At 38.2% G+C, this 21,556-nt stretch overlaps 1 protein-coding gene across 1 annotated transcript in view; it reads right to left on the bottom strand.

The window, feature by feature from the left end:
- LOC150100847 (voltage-dependent calcium channel type A subunit alpha-1-like) overlaps positions 1–21,556 on the bottom strand; it is a 1,659,894-nt gene that overhangs the window by 76,093 nt on the left and 1,562,245 nt on the right. Inside the window, exon 44 of the mRNA XM_090401918.1 lies at positions 2,021–2,132. Within this exon, the coding sequence (XP_090258044.1) occupies positions 2,021–2,132 (112 nt within the window). The remainder of the gene's footprint in view (positions 1–2,020; positions 2,133–21,556) is intronic.

Raw genomic sequence — 21,556 nt, 5'->3', positions numbered from 1 at the left:
TTACAAAGGATTTTAATAGATTACCATATAATAAGGTGATAGTCAAATTACAGTGGATGGGGTTGGATATTAGATTAGCACATTGGATTGGAAACTGGCTATCTGATAGGTATCAACAAGTTGCATATGGGAGAACAATATCCTGGAAGAGGAATGTCACTAGTGGTGTGCCTCACGGGGCCTGTTTTAGGGCAATTGCTGTTTAACCCACATGTTAATGATATTGGTGAAGATTTGGATGGAGATATTCAGTTGTTTGCAGATGATGCAAAATTGGGGCGTGGGATGAACTATGAAGAGTAGAGATGTTGTGGCCTTACAAGGACTTGAATAAATTGAGTGAATGGGCTTGGAAATGGGGATATGAGTTCAATGTTGCAAAATGTATGGTTTTAAAATTTGGGAAACAAAGATGGGATGTAGAGTTTACACTTGGTGGGGATATATATTGTTGGAGGTGGAGGAAATAGAACTTGGAGTGATGGTGGATAGGGATCTAAAATTTAGAGGATGCAGTGCCAAAATTGTAATGACAACACAATGAATTCTGGCAATGATGCAGAGGACATTGACTTGTGGAAGTAAGGAGATTCTGGTTCCGCTGTATAAGGCCTTAATTAGGCCACACATGGAGTACTCTGCACAGATTTGGTCATCTGGTTTTCAAAAGAATGACGAGATGCTGGAAAGAGTCCAAAGGCAATTGACTAAGGTAGCTTCTGGAATGTTGAGTATGAAGTTAAGTTGAAAAGGTTACAATTTACAGAGTCTATTGGATAGGAGGAGTGATATGATAGAGACATACAAGATGGTATGGGGTTGTTATAGGATTAATTTTCAAGATGTTTTTTTTTTCATAAAATGATGGGAGATGGGGGGAAGAGAACAAGAGATTATCTCTGGAAGCTGTATAAGGAGAGTGTGAGCAAAGGAGTGAGAAGCAGGGTTTTTTTTGGATGGAGAGTGGTGAATGATTGGAATGTAATATGTTTAAAAGCACAGTATGATGAGCTGTGTGTGTGTGTGTATGATATAGAAATCTCAAGTGATGAGTCTTTGACTCAATAGGGATCTGGAGTTAATAATAATAATATTTTCACAGTTTGGTAACATTTAGAGATTAAATTATTACAATTTCTAGATAAAATATACCATATATTCCTGTATCAAGTTCAGTATTAAATGTGGAGCTCATTTCCTTTTTGGAGAATCTAATAATCCACCTCTACAGGCAATATTCAATTTTGCCTGTAGAGGATCTCCCATATTGCCTTTGCATTATGGGAGATCCTGAGATAGGAGTAACGAGAGCTTTCTCTACCTTTGCAGTTGCCCGGTGTTGTACCACCTTACCCCAGTCCTGAAGATACTTTCAGGTACAAACTTTGTTTTCTCACACTTGGATAAAGGATTAAACTAAACTTATTATAGTCTAACCAAGTGAAAAATAAACTCTCAATAGATTAGAATTATAGATTAGTCTATATATCTGCAGCTGTACTGGAGAGAATGGTTAGGAATAGAATACAGGATAAGGTCACACTAGTAAAATATCAGTAAGCAACTGTGTGAGTTGATTTCCATCTGGTGCTCTGTTCACTCTCACAAACAAAAGTGACCATGAACACATTTAGTAAATAGTCACATATATTATAAAACATCATAAATTGTGCTCTGTGCAATTCACTTCATGCTTGCAATCCTAAAGTTTCTTAGTGGATGACCAATAATTACAACTTTTAATAAAATTATTGTATATGTCAATAATAAGTCCTATTCCTCTTGTCATCTGACCTATGATTAAGCCTCCAAGAATGCATTCATGCAGCGAAAAAAAAAAAAAGGTATTTGATATCTCCTTTTATAGAGGTATGTTTTTTGTTTGTTTACTTTCTTCTGTCACTTCTGTGTATTCTAATGAATTAAAATGACACAAGAGTAGATTATCGATATAAAATTAAACTGAAAATTTTCAAAATTCAAAATTTCATGCTAATAAAAAGATACAAGTTTATCACACCTGTGTCATAGAATGATTACTGTTCTGAAGCTTTCTTCTGCTGCTTCCCCGCCTTAAAAAGCTGAGGGATCTTTGCCATGTTTTATCTTCACCATTATGCATTTTGTCAATACTGAAGGAAAGAGAAAAAAATATACATTAAAATTATGTCCGAACTGTTTCATGAAGTATAATAAACTGATATATAATGCTATGAACATCATTTGGTAGCATTTTCAAAGTTACAATCAAGGAATAAAAGCAAACAATTCACTAAGGATGGTGAAATATTAATAGTAGCAATAGAATTAACTGTACTGAAGATGTCCTATGATACTTAGGACGAAATATTTACTTATTAAATAATCTTATTACTGTGGTTACGTGTGTATGTTTAGTCATGAATGCTCCACAGGTTTTCATTATACAACAAAGATTCCTCTTTAGAAGATGTAGAGAGTACTAATAGCTATATGAATACTGGCAATGCAATAGTTTTTTTGTATACAAATGCCAGGAGTATAAGGAATAAAGGGAATGAGTTTGTGGTTTCATTGACTCAGTCTCCACAAAGATTACTGATATCAGTGAAGTTTGTTTAACTAAAGATGATATTCTGAAAGGGAATAGAAATTAAAGGATATAAGCGCATTTCAGCAGGATAAGGGAAGGTAAGTACAGTGGTGGAGTGTTACTCATGATAAGAGATGAACTATGCCCTCTAAGAGTGGAAATGCTGCTAATGGCTTTGAGAATTATTATTATTCGTGACACCTCCAAGGAGTCCGAAGACTCATCGCGGGAGGACACCTATTGTACAACTCTTTGTCTCCACCACTACATCGAACCTCTACCACCAATCATCAACATTAGCGGCATGTACTGGCCACTATCACCATCACAGCTAGTATTTTTTGTCTGTAAATTGCGTGTATTCTGAAGGGCCGATTTGTCTGTATGCGGGATGAAAAACCCAAGTTTCCAGGAGAAAAAACCCTGCTACCTCTGTATGAGATTGGATTGGCTAACTCATCTTTGATTGAAAACGTCCATATAAAGATTCCTCCCGTCATGACAAGAATCGAACTTAGGCCTTTTCCAATTGAAGGGTGCAATGTACCGTCGTTCTTCCAATTGCGCTACGGAGGCGCTAGAGAATATATAGTGCAAGATCGAAATTTACAGGACAAGATATTTAGTGGGATGTTGCCCTAGACACTAAGAAATAAAGATGGTGATATGCAGTCAATGTTTAGGAAAATTAGTTTGGCAAGTGATATTGTGGAGGACTTCAACTGTAGTACTATAAACTGGGCAGAGGAAAAGAACTGAATTATTGGTCTTCTTGAGGGACAATTGTTAGGCAGCATTTGGGGGAGAGAACATGAGGAGTCCATAGACTCATCGAGGGAGGCCCTAAACATTATGCCAAGCACTATTCAACATTCGTGCAGCACCCACAACAGACTCTGGCAATCTATTCCTCATTCACCACCATCCAAGAAAAAATATAGTCCTCATGCCCTTACTAATCACATTCTTGCTCAAATTTCAAGGATGGCCTCTAGTTCTCCAACCATCAGACCTGTTTTGAAAAACTTTCCTGTGTATTGATCCTGTAAAAGCCTAATTTGTAATTCTCAATCATATCACCTGTTATGTTCTACTTTCGTGTCGTCTTGTGTGCTGTGTGACTATGTGACTGCCTTATTGTTATATCTCTAACTGTCTTTACTTTAACTTTACAGTTAACATTAATTTTTGTATCACTTAATATCAGATATTCGATTGCTGACAAATTTGTATTGATTAAAGACTGCGCCAGCCGGCAACTAAACTCTGATACAATATCCAAGAGTACTTAAAGAAAATGTAGGGATCATGAGGCATGCAGTCGTGGTCCCGATTCTTATATCACTACTGGTTTCCCCCTTAATGCACGGCACATAAATTTTCAAACGGTAGCTCAATCCTCAGAAAGCATGACAAACTCATTTGATTGTATATAAAGAAATACATTTATTATGGCACAAAGACAAATATACATGTTAATCAAATCCTTAATCTTAAAAGAGTCTGGGTTCCCTATACTTAATTTATCACATCCAAAACTTCTATATTATAGTCCGTTACTTGACACAAATTTCTCACTTCTATATGTAACATCTATTCTCAGACTCTTATATTATAACTAAGTTACCTAATATTATCACACATGTAATATTGCATATATACACAAGACAACTCAATAATTCTGACATGAACTTCTCTAAGGTAATACTTCTTATTCTTACTTAATGCTCCCTCCAAAATTTTAGCTAACATTTAATTACGTTCTGACCATATAACATTACTGTTCCTAAATTACACAAACAGTTCGGACCTCGGCCTCCTATTCACCTGGCGCCTAATATGCTTTCTTCTCAACCGCAGGCAAAAGTGTCCAAATCGCTGACTGTTCTTATAGCACTACACGGAAGTAGTATGCTTCCTTAACTTCTGCTTCCTTATTCCACAGTTACTTTAATCCAACATTTAACATAAGAAAATCTTATGCTTACCGTTCTTGCTTTGAACTGGATATTCTGGTCTGCTTACAGTATCTTCACTGATGGCGGCCTTGCTATTCCTTTGTTTCCATATGAACCGAAAACACTCATACACAGATTTGAACACTGACGTTGATTTCATCAGTGGCTCTTTCTTCTTATGGATCTGAATACATTGTAGTTGCAGCCTTGGCCCACGCAGCATACATAGCAAGGGGGAATTCTTGCTACACGTGGCAGCAAGCTCTACACAGCTCTCCGACAGGAAACTAGGTGCCGACGAAACCCAGAGACAAGAGACAAGAGAAAAAGAGAGCGATTCGAATCCCCGCCGAAACCTTTATACCTCAAAACAGCTCCCTCACTCGGCAGTGTCATCATGTATACAGCGACTGCCGATTGGACGCCGTGGCCATGGACTGTTTTTACATGGCTTAAAACATGCTCTAGCTTATACATATTTACTTGGCAATTTATACATGATTTTATATCCTAATTCATTTACAACTATTCTCCATTAAACTCATGGGTTATTTTAACACTGTTCAGAGCTTACACACTTGGATATTTACATGTTCTTGGGACATTAGTCGGTACATTTCCCATCCGGAGGCATAAGCATGTCCCTATCCACTCCTTCTAAGATAACTTAATGTTGGGTGGGAAAAAAGGTGACTCATCATTTTTTTCTGATACAACACACCCCTTTTCTGCCTATCAACCAATTTCTGTAACCCACATATCTTCAACCCATCCTCATAAGGTGCATTCCATAAACTTGCCACCATCTTCATCACTCACCTCTGGATCATCTCTGCTACTTCCTCATCTCTTAGAAATCCAGGTGACCAGATCTGTGCACAGTACTCAATATAGGATCTTAATGTTCTATAAAGTGGTATAATATAGTGGTATAATATAATATTCAGGTCTACCTATTCCTGAATTTTTCCCTTAGCCAACTTCTTCAATACCATAACCACCACTCCTAAGATGCTGATTCCTCAGTAATTTGTTACCTTATGTAATGAAACTATTTTCTCCTCTTTCCATCCCTTTGGGACCAAGAGCTAAGATTTAAACAATTTAGTCAAAGAAATTGCCACTTCCTTAGTGATTTCTCATAGCTCAACTGGTCTACCCTCTAATTCCATAGTTGTATTCACATCAAGGTTCTGCACTAATTTTTATGCACCTTAAGTTCATGTACCTCTATTTCCATATAAGCTCTTGTTATATCTCCATCTGGATGATATACCTTTGCAAAGTGTTCTCTTAGTAATTCAACTTCAGTTACCTCCCTACTATTCGCATTAATGTCCGCATGGTTAGCCTAGTGGCTTTGCGCTTCACAACCATATGCCTGGGGAAGGAGTGTCCTGGGTTCGATTTCTGTCGGTGACGTGAGGAGCTTAAGGATCTTCCTCAGCCATAGCCAAGTTAGCTGGTCTTGGGCATGGACAGCAGGGTTTTTTCCCCCAGTTTATCTGGGATTTTTCATCCCACAAGCAGGCAAACCGGCCCTGTGAACACACGGATCTACAGCCATAAATACTTAACCCCCCCATGAGGGAACTCAACTCGCCCCAATAGGGATGGGGAGAGAAAAGGAAGGAAACTCCATATGAATAAATAAAAATAAATAAATTGGCATTAATCAAAATTATTAATTTTGATTAATGCCAATGGGTATTCAGGTTACTATGCCAAGGGGTATTCAGGTTACTATGACAGTACTACATAATTATATTTACATTATTATTAATCTCCTATCCACAAGTTTCCTCCAAATTAGTCTATTACTTGTGAGCACCCCTATATTATACATTTTGTTCTTCTAAGGCAGTTCTAACTGAATCAATCCACCTAGACCTGGTCTTCCTCTGGGTCTCTTTCCTACCACCTTGGCAACAAACATCATCTGTTTTGCTAACCTTTCCTCACCCATTCTATTTATTATTATTATTATTACGGGTATCTCCATGGAGTCAGTAGACTCATCGCGGGAGACCCAAACTAGCAAAACAATATCTGTCATATCTCTTCTTGAATTCATTTACAGACGAAGAGCTCACAACTAAGTCAGGCAATGAATTCCATTCATTCACCACCCTCCAGGCAAAAAACCTTGTTCTGACACCTTTGTTAACCACACTCTTCTTTAATTTCCAGAGATGACCTCTTGTTCTTCCATCACTATCACACAGCTGAAACATTTCCCCTGCATCAATCCTATAAAAACCTTTTAGTAATTTGAATGTTTTTATCATATCCTCTCTTCTTCGCCTATCAACCAATCTCTGCAATCCACAAGCTCTCAATCTATCAACATAGGGAGCATTTTTTATATCACTCACCAACTTGGTCACTCTTCTCTGAACCCTCTCCACAGCCTCCTCATCTCCAAGGAATCCAGGTGACCAGACCTGAGCACAGTAATCCAAATGTGGAAGTATCAATGCTTTATAAAGGGGAATAATAACCTCTTTATCTCTGGATGTCAGTGTGTTCCTCAACAACCAAGTAATCCTATGTGCAATCTTGGACACCTTAGCAATTTGTCCTCTGAATTTCATCTCCCTATCTACCAATACCCCTAAGTCCCTAGCCTCATCAATCTCTTGGAGTACCTTTCCATCGATGTAGTACACAGCTGGTAATATTTTAATCCCAAAATGCATGACTTTACACTTTTCCACATTGAACTGACATCCATTTTCTTTTGCCCATTTTACCAGCTTATTTAAATCCTCCTGCAAACTTTCAACATCAGCTTGATTTTTTATTGCACTACACAACTTTGCATCATCAGCAAACAACTGAATATCTCCCTTTAAGCCGTTTCCCATATCATTTATATACAAATTAAACAACATTGGCCCAAGCACAGAGCCCTGAGGCACACCACTGGTCACCTGCCTCATTCTGGATTCGGCTCCTCCATACACCACCTTATGGTATCTCTCCCTGAGCCATTCTCCTATCCATATCACCAATTTAATATTAAATTATAATTTAATAATAAAATTTAATTTAAGTGGCTATACTACCTTAGATTAGCTCTGCTGACGTATTCTTGAATGATAATAATGTCAAGTTCCTTTCTAATATCTTCATTTTCAATATGATTCTGCATTTGATGGCATAGGTTCACTCCCCTAATTCTTCTCAGAACCCTCATATCTGTGGTCTCTAGTCTTTGATCAAGTGCTATATTTCTGACACCCAACTCTCAGATCCCTAACTTAAAACTGGTTTGAACACAGTCTTGTATACTGCTAGTTTGGCATTTTGGCTAATTTCTCTCTTATTCCATATAAATTTATTCAGTTGGCTACCCACTATATCAGCTTTGCTTATTCTGTTGTCTATTTCTAGATTTAACCTGCTATCTTCACTAAAAACTGTGTCTAAATAGCTGAAATATTTCACTTGTTCTATAGAATCACCATTGAGAATGCAGCTGAAGTTTTCTACGTTCTTGCCAATTTTCATAGTTTTGGTCTTTTTATTGCTGTTTATCATGCCAAATTTGTTACAGCTGTTATTCAATTTAGTTAGAGAATTCTGTAGACTTGCACTAGATGTTTTTAGGAGTGCAACATCGTCTGCAATAAGCAAAGAGCTAAGTTTGACATCTCCAATTCTAATATCAGGCTTGATGCCACTTTCTTTCATAATGAATAAAGAGTGGAGATAATATGCATCCTTGTCTTATCCCTGATTTTACATCAAACCATCTTCCTGAATTTCCTTCAATTCTAACTTCTGACTGACAACTGAAATATTGACTATGGATTGCTTTGTATAATGTTCCATTCACCCCATATAATTGTAGTTGTTGAAAAACCTTTCTCTGGTCACCTTGTCGTATGCCTTTTCCAGATCTACAAAACTTAAGTACAGATCCTTGTCATATTCTCACAATTTCTCAACTATTTATCTTAAAGTGAAAATCTGATCTTGATAACTTCTATTTGACCTGAACCCTGCTTGTTCTTCTCCAAGTTTCTATTTCACAATCTTTCTCAACCTCTTTTCAAGTATGCTTGAATATATCTTACCTGGAACACTCAGTAGAGAAATTCCTCTGTAATTCTCACATTCAGCTTTATTCCCTTTTTTGTAGATGGGTTCTATGAGAGCTCTACTCCAATCATTGGGAATTTGACCTTCTGTCCAGAACCTCTGAATTAGGAAGTGTAGCCAACTGCAAAATTTTTCTACTTCCATATTTAAGCATTTCTGGTCAAATATCTACTCCAGCTGCCTTTTCACAATTCAAGTTTTTGATAGCTTTTTCTACTCAAGTATAGATATGTACTCCTCTTTGTATTCCTCTTGAAAATTTTCTAGTATAGTTCTGTCACTGCTTGATTCATTTAACAGCCTTTCAAAGTAATTACTTACATATGCTGACTTATTTGCTAGAAACTTTTGGCATGCTTTCTTCTTTTCCCAGACTGCTTCTTTAACTTCTTGTGTCCACTATGGTGTTCTTATTTTTCTATCCTTGCATACAACTTCAACATACCTCTCTTGCTGTAGAAAGTTTTTTACCTTGGGTATAATATACGTTAAAGATACCAAGCTATTTTAAACTTGGTTTTACTTCATTTCCCAAGCAAGCAAACAGACAAGTAAGTCAAGTTTGCGCCTGCAAGTAGTGCAAGTCTTAGGCAACTCGTGGTAAAGGTGGAATAAGCTCTGATCACTATTCTTAATATTTACCCTTAATGCAAAGCACGTCTCCTCGAGGAGATGTATGATGCTATGCATTAAAGGCAAAGGGCCACTACCCAGACTGGTTTCGATCTTTATTGAGGTCTCATCAGTGGGAGCCAGGCTTAGAAATACCAAGTTAAGTAATACAGAGCTTATAAGTATTTTACCAAAACAAGTTACCATAAGGTGCTTTGACCTTGTTAAATAAAATTCTCAGGATGAGAGATAGATGTAGAAAGTTTTTTACCTTGGGTATAATATATGTTAAAGATACCAAGCTATTTTAAACCTGGTTTACACCTGCATATTGCACCCGCATCACCTGCTGAATTATATGATATTATTAAAAAACTTAAGAACAATAAAGCTCCTGGACCAGACGGGATCTCCAATAGGGTGATCAAACTGCTGCCTCGAAAAGCTGTAGTGCACCTGACCAGTATAACAAATGCAATTTTAAGATTTCACTATTTTCCTTCCACCTGGAAACTGGCAGGTGTAATCCCAATTCATAAGCCAGGCAAGGACCCACACCTACTGCAAAATTATCGTACAATCAGTCTCATCTCCAATCTGGGTAAGGTTGCGGAGAAGGTCATCCTCTCACGATTCCAAACCTCAGTAAACGATCTAAACATCCTCCCTAAAGAACAGTTTGGTTTTCGGCAACACCATAGTACTACCCAGCAAATCCACAGAATTGTCGAATACATCACCACCAGCTACAACTGGTGCCAGTGCACAGGAGCTGTTTTCCTAGACCTATCCAAAGCATTTGACAAAATCTGGCATTTTGGACTCCTGTACAAACTTATCTCAGCCAGTACCTCACTAAAAATGGTTCATCTAATCCATTCATATCTTCAGAATAGATCAATGCAAGTCAAAATCATCGGTTCTACATTGTCCCAATGCCATATCTTTGCAGGAGTGCCGCAGGGATCTCTACTGGCTCCATTGCTGTTTTCTGTATACATGTCAGACATCCCACACAATCCGATGTCTTCCATTTTGGTCCTCTATGCAGACGATACAGCAATACTAACCAGATCTCTCAGACCCCATTTCATTACCAGAAAGCTTCAAGAAAACCTTCTAAAGCTGGAGGGTTGGTTCTCCAAATGGAGATTGGAAGTCAACCCCCAGAAAAGCTCAGCCGTTCTTTTCTCAAAAAGGCCAATGTCTCCTGCAGGAGATGTGTCACTATTCCATACTAAAATTCCCTGGCAGCAAATTACCTGGGTGTAATTCTCGACAAAAAGCTATCTTTCAACCAACACATCAAGTCTGCATGCGCAAAGGCATCTAAAGCCATAGCTCAGATCTATCTGCTAATTAATAGAAATAGCAAGCTCAGCAACAGAAACAAATTGCAGCTATACCAGATGACGATTCATCCTATAATCACCTATGCCTCTCCAGCCTGGAGCCACACCTCTAATACTAACATCATCAAGATACAACGAGTGCAGAACAAGTGCTTGAGAATGATTCTGAACGCCCCATGGTATGTTAGAAACAATCAACTTCATAGAGACATAAATATTCCCTATATTTTCTCTTTTCTACAATCCTTAGCATCCAAGTTTTTCCTAAAGACGTCTACACACCACAACGATTTGGTTCAGCAGGCTGCAGCACACGAGGCAACGGACATATTCAAATATAGAAGACCAAAAGCTATATTACCCTCCAATAGTGATGCATAATCTCCATGCCCATTCAGGGTGAGCAAACTGCTCATAAATTTTACCCTCACTGTAACCACAACAGATAGCAGGGAATATGAAAAGCATCTTGCTTCACCCCCTAAAGACATAAATGTCAATTGTCAATTGAAACAGGAAGAAAAGAAGGGAAGTGAGGATGATCTCTGACGAGAAAGGGAAAGCTCGGGTCTAAGTGAAACCCGTACTGTGATGTTTCCCCTTGAAGGATCCAGAAATCCCAGACAAGCACCTCAGATGTTTCCAGCTAACAGCAAAATTTCAGTGCATGTGAATCCATGAGATGGGAAGGAAAAGAATCTGCAGTGTGACCAAGGATCCAACCAGGATGCACACGTGACTCGCACGTGGTGATTCAGTGAAACAGTGAGCAGCCAGAAATGGTAAGGCAATTTTGTCCTTTCTAAAGTTAAGTGAGAGCGCTGAAGGAAAACACGTTAAGCAGTGTTGCAAAAACGAAAACTGAAAGTAATTTATTTGTCGGAGTAACTTTAGGAACATTGGACTGGTAGTCCGAAGAGCCATGTCAAGTGATTCTTGCTCAATCTAGTGTACAAATGTTACCTTAGCTCTTTTCCCTGAGATTATGTCTAGATAAATTTGTATTAATTGCCCACGTGCATGCCTTCCTTAGGGAATGATAAATGCATTAATTTGTGATTTTTTCATGTGGTATTGTTTGATTGTGGTTTAATCTAATTAAGATAACAGAAGAATTGATTATTTCATGTTTAATGTAAAGAATTTATTAAATTCTGTTTTCAGAATTTATTAGTGTAAAATAAAACTTTATGTTTCGTCATTTGAAATCCTGGTATTAAATTTGTATCTGAGACCGAATTTTGCCACTCACTAAACTACGAACTGTGATTAAGGGGAAAGAAAGATATAACCAAGTAAGAAAGAGAAGGTGCCACGACTGCAACATTTTTGAGAGTCCCCAAACATATCTAAGGTATAATAACTCTAACTGGCGCAGTATAAAATATAAATTTGATAGGGTTTGTTACCCAGGGAAAACCTTACAATCCCTGACCAGAGAGTCAGGGATTGTAAGGTTTTCCCTGGGTAACAAACATCTAACAATGGTGCAGTTGACAGAATATGACTAGATTCTAAAAGAAGTAATAGTTTGGATCTATCACAGTGAGTATAATAAATTTAGTTTAATCCTTTATCCAAGTGTGAGCAAACAAAGTTTGCACCTGAAAGTATCTTCAGGACTGGGGTAAGGCAGTACAACACCAGGGCAACTCCTTGCTAAGGTGGAGCAAGCTAACATCACTCCTATCTCAGTATCTCCCATAATGTAAAACACATCTCCTTGCGGATATGTCTAATGTTATGCATTAAGGGAAGGGCCACTACCCAGACTAGTTTCGACCTTTATTGAGGTCTCTTCAGTGGGAGCCAGGCCCAAGTGGAGATACCAGGCAGAAGCATTAGCAAGGTCATCTCTACCTATAGGAGTTGCCAAATGGTGTGCCACCTTTTTAATAAATTACTCTGGATTTAGAGAAAGATGTTGAAAGTTTATTTTTCACTTGGTTAGAATATAATAAATTTAGTTTAATTCTTTATCCAAGTGTTATTATATTCTAACCAAGTGAAAAATAAACTTTCAACATCTTTCATCTGCCTTGTTTCTTATACTTCTAGCATTTGTATACAAACACAACAGCTCATTTCTGGATCTACAGCTAGTTCCACTGATACCACTCACTCGATGTGATCTCTCCATGTTCAACTGGGGCCATTTCCCTTTCTGCTTCTTCATTTTAAAACCCTTTTCAATTCCAACTGTTTCCTCTTGATCCCTGGTCATCCCATTCCTTTCCTGCCTACACATGCTCACCTCCTCTTGGAGCATCCACCTTTCTCATGCTGTGTACCCCTGTCCACCCTGAGCCTCCCCGTTTCCCTGCTCCTCTTGCACACCCATCCCATTCTCTCATTTTCTATACTCATACCACTCACTTCCCCATTCATAACCACTTTTCAATCTCTCCTGTCTTACTCTCCCGCCCTTCCACATCACTTCCCACTCGATCTGATTCATTCTCTCTATTCACTTCTCTACCTTCCAGCAGCAGTCTCTTCAAGTGACTCACATCATAATCACTCAAATGCAGTCCATCACTCCCATACAACTCACTTCGTCCCTCAAACTCATTCCGCAGATTAACAAACTGTACTCCCATCTCCTCATACATTTCAGCAAGCATATCATTCATAATCCTTGCTCTCCACCTCATTTCACCACAGCCATACCTAGGCAACATGCTAACTACCCTTCCTGTCACACTATTCTCTTTTATCCTTCTAAGCAGCCTCCTGATATCCATTCTGACACACTCTTTGTCCTCTCTCAAATCATTCATACCTATTAATACTATTAACTCTTTTGCTCGCTCCTGCCTCATATCCAATGCCTCAATCACTCTACTGATTTTAGCACCTGGAAAACATACCTTGTGCATTTTATCCTCCAGCACACCTTTAATAATGGAGTTGCCATGCAACGTCACTCGCTCGTCTTTCGTTAACTCTTTCATTCCATGATTATTTATTTTAATAGTTTTTACCCGAATTTTCGTAATTTCATTCTGCATCCATTTCATTTCTTGCCTCATCCAATCCATTTCAACTTCCGAATTTTGCGACACATTCTCTCTATCATTCAATCTTTCTAACTCTCGAACCCCTCTTCTCACTTTCACTCTCATTCATCCTTCTTTGTTTCCGTACTTTCGGTCCAACATGCGTCCAACTTTCGCTATCATTCTTCCCATTTTCACACTCATTCATCTTTCTTTGTTTCTGTATTTCAGTCCAACATGAGTTGAACTTTCGCTATCATCCATTCTTTCAATTTTTTTTACTTTCGATTTCTGCATCACACCATTTCTAGTTTCATTCGTTCTCTCAATTTCGTTTCCTTTTGTCACTCCCACCTCACTTTCGTCCCTTTTAACATTAGTTACGGTTTTCAAATCGCTCTTTTTCTTTTTTAATTTTTTTAACATTTTTCACCCCTCTTTCTCACCATCCTTTTCTTTTAAACGTGCATTCATTTTCCCCATGACGAGTTCGCTACTAACACTTTCTGTCATCAATTTCATATTTGCATTCATCAATTTCTCGTTCAGGTCACACTTCGCACACATCCTCCTTCCATCCTCACCAAATATCCACAAAGCATTTATGTAATCGAAAGAATACATATAACAGACCTCACGCTTAACGAAACGACTGAAATCTAAATTAAAGTCATGGAATGACAATGCTGCCGCCATTTTTTGCAGGTTACTAAGTCTAATAATAACGATTTCATGATTAAGTTTTGGCAAAAAAAAATCCCCCACACTAATAAAACCAGTAGTGTACAACGTTTACAGCCTCTCTTACTCAAACAATTACGCAATTATTCCTAGAAAACTTATCCCAATCAGGAGCTCTTCTTATACAAGTCACTGTTCTTGACTTACGAGCGCCCTCTTTATCTTTTGCTAATGCTGACAGTTTACTTAAATCATCCTGCACTCCCCACATTCTGTGTGTTTTGGGTATTAAGACCACCTTATTATGTAATTAAAGAGTTTTATAAAAATAAGCAATTAAAACCCAACAAGTTTTGTAAGTCATATGAGTTACATCATCAGGGATACTGGTACCTAAAAGTTTTGCACAACAAAAGCCTATTAACAATTAATTACACATATCAGATATTTTTTACTAACTTCACAACTGTAACATATAATTGAAAAACCATAGTTTTTCAGAATATAAATGGCAAATTTGTTACTGTATGCAAATTGGAACATTGCTAGTTGTTATCACATTCTGTGGTATCACGTATATTATATCCTAAGTCCGTGGCAGTTAAATTTTTGATGATAGTAGACCATACGATGTAAACTTAAGCCTTGATTTTTATTGCATTGTGGAGGGATCCTAAGTATTTGTGAGGCTTCTTTAAATTATCTTGTAAAACAATTATGATCAATATGTGACATTTTTGTTTGTTGCCAAAGTACTTGATGGCCAGTAGTGGTTGTGTGGAATGCCAGGCCTGATTTATGCTCTCTTCTTTTTTTGATGTCTTTTACTTGTTTAGACATGAGGATCTCTCCCAACCTTCCTGTCTGACCTACATAACAAATGCCACAAGACACCTGGTTTTTTCATGGGGTGATGTGAAGTTATGGTAAATATAGGAATCTTGATTTTTTTTTATACATGTAAAAATGCCACTTTGTCTGTGACATTCTTGATGTAAGACAATGTGATTGAATTCTTGAAATCTTGTTTAAATAAGGGAGTTGCAGGAGATGTATTAAGAATTTTTCTGATCAGCTTGGGTTCAAAATAATTAAGTACGAGATTCTGCCTGAGGTAGTAACATAACCAAAAATTTGGTTATGTTACATCGATGATAATTTCATCATTTGACCAGGAATGGTGGATGACCTGATTGCTTTCAAAGATTATCTGAAGAACTTATATCCCAATATACAATTCACTCTTGAACTAGAACAACACAAAAAAATTACCATTCCTTGATATCCTTGTCGAAGTAAATGATGAGGAAAAAAGGTTATCCTTTTCTGTATACAGAAAAGGTACCACAATGGGAAGATTTTTAAATTCCACTTCACACCATCATCCATTGCAAAAGATAGACATAATTAAAACTTTACCAGAACAGGGCATACAATATATCAAGCACATCAATTAAAAGGAATGAAGAACTACACCCTCAGACAGAACCACATACTTAATGGTTTTGAACCCAAGATGATCAGAAAAATTCTTAATACATCTCCTGCAATTCAATTACTTAAACAAGATTTCAAGAATGCAATCACATTGCCTTACATCAATAACATCACAGACAAAATGGCTGCATTTCTCTGCGAGTACAACGTAAAAGTGGCTTTTTTACATTTACAAAAAATTTCAAGATTCCTACATCCACCAAAAACCTCCTCATCACTGTATGAAAAAAATCAGATGTTTATGAAATTCATTGCTCTTGTGGCATTTGTTATGTAGGCCAGACAGGAAGATCGGGAGAGATCCACATTTCTGAACACATACAAGACGTCGAAAAAAGAAGAAATTCCACAAAATCACTACTGTCATATATTGATTGTAACTATTTTACAAGAAAATTTAAAGAAGAAATTAAAATCAAGGCTTACTTTTACATCAATTATGGTCTGCTTTCATCAAAAATTTAACTGCCACGGACCTAGGATATAACGTGTGATACCACAAATGTGATAGCAACAACTAGCAATGTTCCAACATGCATACAGTAAAAAATTTGCCATTTGCATTCTGGTTTATCAGTGATATGTTATTATAATTATTATTATCATCCAGGCCTCCATGGAGTCAAAAGACTCATCGTGGTAGGTCATTTTTAGGAAACACAAAGTCTATCATACTACTCCTTGAAACCATTGACCGTTCCTGCTCTAAACCACTCTTTCAGGTAATGCATTCCACAGTTCAACCACCCTCATGGTTTCTTTCCTCACCCTCTCGAGGGTGAGGAAAGAAACCATTCCTCACCCTCTTGCTCACAGCCTCCTTTTGTAACTTCCAGGGATGGCCCCTTATCATCACTCCTTCCTGTTGTTCAACCAAGCAAAAGAACTCCCCAATGTCTACCCTATAACTGCCTCCCAACAGTTTAAAAGTCTCGATAATATCACCTCTCCTTCTATCTACCAAACTCTGCAGCCCACATTTTCTCAGTCGATCCTCATAACTGACATTGTATGGTCCTGAAACCATCTTTGTTATCTGCCTCTTTCCACAGTTAATTTATTCCCTTCAAATCCTGGGGACCAAACCTGAGAACAATAGTCTAAGTGTGGTCTGATCAGGGTCTGATACAACATAATGATAACTCTTTTTTCTCTGCAGGTCAGCATCCTTCTCAGTATTGCAACAATCCTCTGGGTTACCTTCACTACCTTTGCAATATGCTCCCTGAATTTCAGTTTTCTATCCATCATCACCCCCCCCCCCCAGATCTCTTGTCTCCCCTACTTCCTCCAGTATAGATCCTCCAATCAAGTATGCATCCTTCCATCGATGGTTCCCAAACTTCAAGACTTTGCATTTTGCTGCATTAAACCAACATCCTCATTTATTTTCCCATCTGTCTAGTTTATTCAAATCCTTTTAAAGGGCTGCCACATCTGCAGTATTACTGATAACCCTTCCAAGCATCACGTCATCTGCAGACAACTGAATATCCCCTTGCAATCCATTGACAATGTAATTGATATTAAGGTTGAACAATACAGGTCCCAGTACTAAGCCCCGTGGAACACCACTTGTAACCTTCTGCCTCTTTGATATTGTCCCACCATTCACAACTCTCTAATACCTATCAGACAGCCAATCTAGTTGACTAACCCGGCATCTAAACACATGTTCCGCAACTTAAATATCAGCTTATCATGTGGCACCCTATCAAACGCCTTTGCAAAATCTAAAAAAATGGCACTATATGCCTTTCCCTCATCAACTGCTCTTGTCACTTTATTATAAAAGGCAATCATATTACTATAGCAAAAGCACCCCTTAACAAATCCATTTTGAATCTCATAATTAACACTACCCTCATCTGCCCAATGCTGTATATAGTCCCTCACTAATTTCTCCAAGACTTTAACAACTACTGATGACACACAAACTGGCCTATAATTAGGCCTCATTGTGCAGCAGCCCTATCTTACCTTCCTTCTATTCCTTTCCCATGTGGGTAACTTTCTCACAGCCAGACTTTAATTGAAGAGCCAGGTCAACGGAGCTGTGATTTCTTTAGCACATTCTCTCAAAACTAGTGATGAAATACCATCCAGTCCCACAGCTTTACTGTTATTGAGAGTACTCAGTATTTGGAACACACTCTCCTCTTGCACTTCCAAACCTTGAACCTGCCCTAGTGTTAAAACCTTCTTCTCGAGAATGAAATACTCCAATAAAGTGCTCATTGAACAACTCCACTATGTCCTCTGCATCAGTCACTCTATTCACATTTTTATCCCACAATGTCATTCTGCCACAATAATTTCTCCTCCTACTGGCTACATAGCTAAAAATTGCCCTTGGATTTTCTTTGGATCTTAGGGCCAATCTCTTCTCATGTTCCAGTTTTCCCTTCCTCACCATACTGGTCACTCTCCTGGCCTGCATCTTATATTCTTAGTGTAACTACCCTTCACCTCTCCCCTTATATCTCTTCCATAATCTCTTTTTCAAGTGCAGTTCCTGTTTGATATTTTTTTGTCATCCACTTTACACCAAATGGTGTCCACTTCTTCACTCATGGAATAGAGCTCACTATTGCTGCTAACAAATATTCCTTCACAATTTCCCAAGCACTAATGATATCCTGGCCTTCCAATTCTGCCTTCATGGAACTGCTGCTACTCGATACCTAAGACTATTATCATCATCTGCCTTATAATTCCACATACGTTCCCTTTTCTTTGATACACCTGCATGTCTATTCATCTTTGAAGTCAAAACCACATGGTCGCTCTCTCCTACTGGTGGGAGAGATGTCATCTCACTTATTATCAGCTCTTCTGACACTATGACCAAATCCAAAACTCTTGAACCTCTTGTTCCCTCTATTACATGTTGCCTTAGACATTTGTCCCTGAAGAATTCTAGAAATTCTATCCCCTTATTACTACATGCATTTTCCTCATCCTAGATTATACTGGTGTAGTTAAAATTCTCCCATAAGAATCATTCTTCTTGCACTTGCCAAGCCCAACTGCCTAAACATCTCCTGCTCCCCACCCTCTGTGCTTCCAAAGTCTTCACTCTTAGAGGACATAAGTCATAACTTATCATAAGCAGTAACTCCACCACCACATTTTCCTTTCCTATCCTGCCGAAAAATGCTCTACCCTGCCACTTCAATTCCTGTTATTATATCATCCTCCGCCATCCACGTCTGAGAGATCCCAATAATCTTTGGCCAGGCTGATGCTATCAGCACCACCAATTCATATCCTTTATTTCGGATACTCCTGGCATTAGTATAGAGCATAAAAATGTCACTGCTTGTATACCTATCATTGTCCCCTCTCGACCCTACTGGACTCAGTGTTTCCTGATGTCATCCCCCTTCCCCCAACCATCCATTCCCACAAGAGGCCACCCCTGCTACCATCCACCCTGGGAATTCTAGTTTCCCTGCACTGACACACTGACTCGTTCAGAAAACAGCAATCTCTCCAGATGCTTTGCTTTCGTCCTTCCTCATTCAAATGCAAGAAGTCTCTTGCATACAGTAGTTCCCCTCTGTCCTCAAATGCCTTCCAAGCATCCACATATTCCAATCTTCTCTTCTGACACATTCTGGCTATTATGCTATTCAGTATTACTGCTCTTCTGCTCAACTCGTCACTATGATACCTAGACAACACACACACACACACACACACAATCTTTCCTCTCTGTGTTTTCTTTTGCACAACCTCAAGCAAGAATCTCAGATCTCTTGCCATCCGATTTACATTGCCTCTCAAGTGATTCATGCCCACCATCACAATCATTTCATCCATCCTTTCACTCCTCTTAATTGCCATAGCCGCATTTTCTATCATCCCTCCAGGCAAACACACCTCTGGCATCCTATCTTGCACACCTGAGATCATCGAGTCTCCATACATCACACCTCTAACCATTCTGTTCCTTGATTGCTCACCTGCATCCCTCACTCTCTCTCTCCCTCCTCTAACCCTTTCTCTCTGTGTTCCCCTACTTACCTGCTGTCCTGGCATCACTATATACCTGGTTCCAGCACTCCTTCGCATTTTCTTTCTCTGACTATTTCCATTCTCCCTCCTCTATCATCCCCATAACTCTCTCTCTCTCTCTCTTGGCAAAAGAAACTAATGGCAAGAATTAGAGTGAATGTTACAGTTGTGAAGTTATCAAAAACATCTAATATGTGTAAATTAATTGTTAATAGACGTTTGTTGTGTAAAACATTTAGGTACCGGTACCTTTGATGATGTAAGTCATATGACTTATGAAACTTGTTGGGTTTTAATTGCTTATTTGTATTGAATTCTTTAATTACATAATAATTTGGTCTCAATACCAAAAACTTCCAACAGATCTGAATATTTTTTTTCAGGTTATTTCCTATATTATTTATGTACAAATTAAACAGTAGTGGTCCTAGCACCGAACCTTGTGGCATATCACTAGTCACTACCTTTCACCTGGATTCTGCTCCTCCATGTACCACTTTCTGATATCTGCCCAGCACCCGCCCTCTTATCCACATAACCAGTGTCCTATCCATCCCCATTTGTTCTAATATGCGTAACAGAGTTTTGTGTAGTATTCAGTCAAATGCCTTTGCAAAATCCAGGATAATCATCGTGTAGCAATTTGCTTTATCCAACTCAGCTGTCACTCTATTATAAAAATTTTGTAAATTACTAAGGCATGACTGATCCTTAACAAAAGCCACGTTGCCTCTCATACAGTATGATATTCTTCCTAATAGCTCATTATCCTTCTCTATCTACAGAAAAAGATAATTACCCATTAGGAAGTTGTGTCATTGGAAAAATTGGTCAAAAAGAGAATTCAAGAATACAGTACGTTGCCCTTCATACAGTATTATTCTTATTCAGCCATTCTTGAATTCTCTTTTTGACCAACTTTTCCAGTACTTTTACCATCACTCCTGAAATACCGATTGGAAAATACATAAGCAGCGAGATTGGACTGCTATGGGTGCTCCCCCTGCTAGCAAATTTCTATATGAAGGATTTTGAAAACCAAGCTTTCAACACAGCCCTACAAAAACCAACATTTAGCTGTACTATTTCAATGAAGTGTTTGCTGTTTGGCTTCATGGTCAATTAGATATATTTTGGTGTATTTTAACAGCCAGTATCCTAAAATAAACTTCACCATTGAAAACGAAAGTAACAGTAATCCCCACCTCCTTTTTAGATACAATAATAATTTCCTAATGGATCATTATCCTTCTCTATAGATAGATGAGGCATCCATCCTGGACTGTTGTAGGGTGAATGCCTCTTAACCTCACCAGATGCTCCAGTTCATCCCACAGATGTTCAGTAGGGTTGAGATCCATCTAACCCATGTCACTGGAAAAATTAAGTCAAAAAAGAGAATTCAAGAATACCTGGATAAGAATATGATATGGTATGATCATATGAGGAAGAGTTTTTGCTAAAAACTCTTTCTTCTTGTTCCTAATACTTCTGGTATTAGTGTATTATAGTTTCTGCAGCATCCCTTTATTCTCTCAACCACCTTTACTTCCTGAATTGACTACCCTATTCAATATTTTTGGTTGAGAGAATAGATTCCACACTTGTTGGTCATTCTCACACTCACTTGCCTCATGGGTGCCTTCACTTGCATCCACCCTAATTGTTTAAGTTTTCCTGAATTTGCACTTCAGCATGCTTGGTGAACAAAGCTCTCTTTAGACACCTAACACCAAAACAATTTAGATGCAGTCTGCC

The sequence above is a fragment of the Typopeltis vanoorti genome, chromosome 12 (assembly GCF_054136105.1).
Source record: "Typopeltis vanoorti isolate ZY-2024b chromosome 12, IOZ_Tvanoo_1.0, whole genome shotgun sequence".
NCBI lineage: Eukaryota > Metazoa > Arthropoda > Arachnida > Uropygi > Thelyphonidae > Typopeltis > Typopeltis vanoorti.
This window is presented reverse-complemented; position numbering and strand designations above follow the sequence as displayed.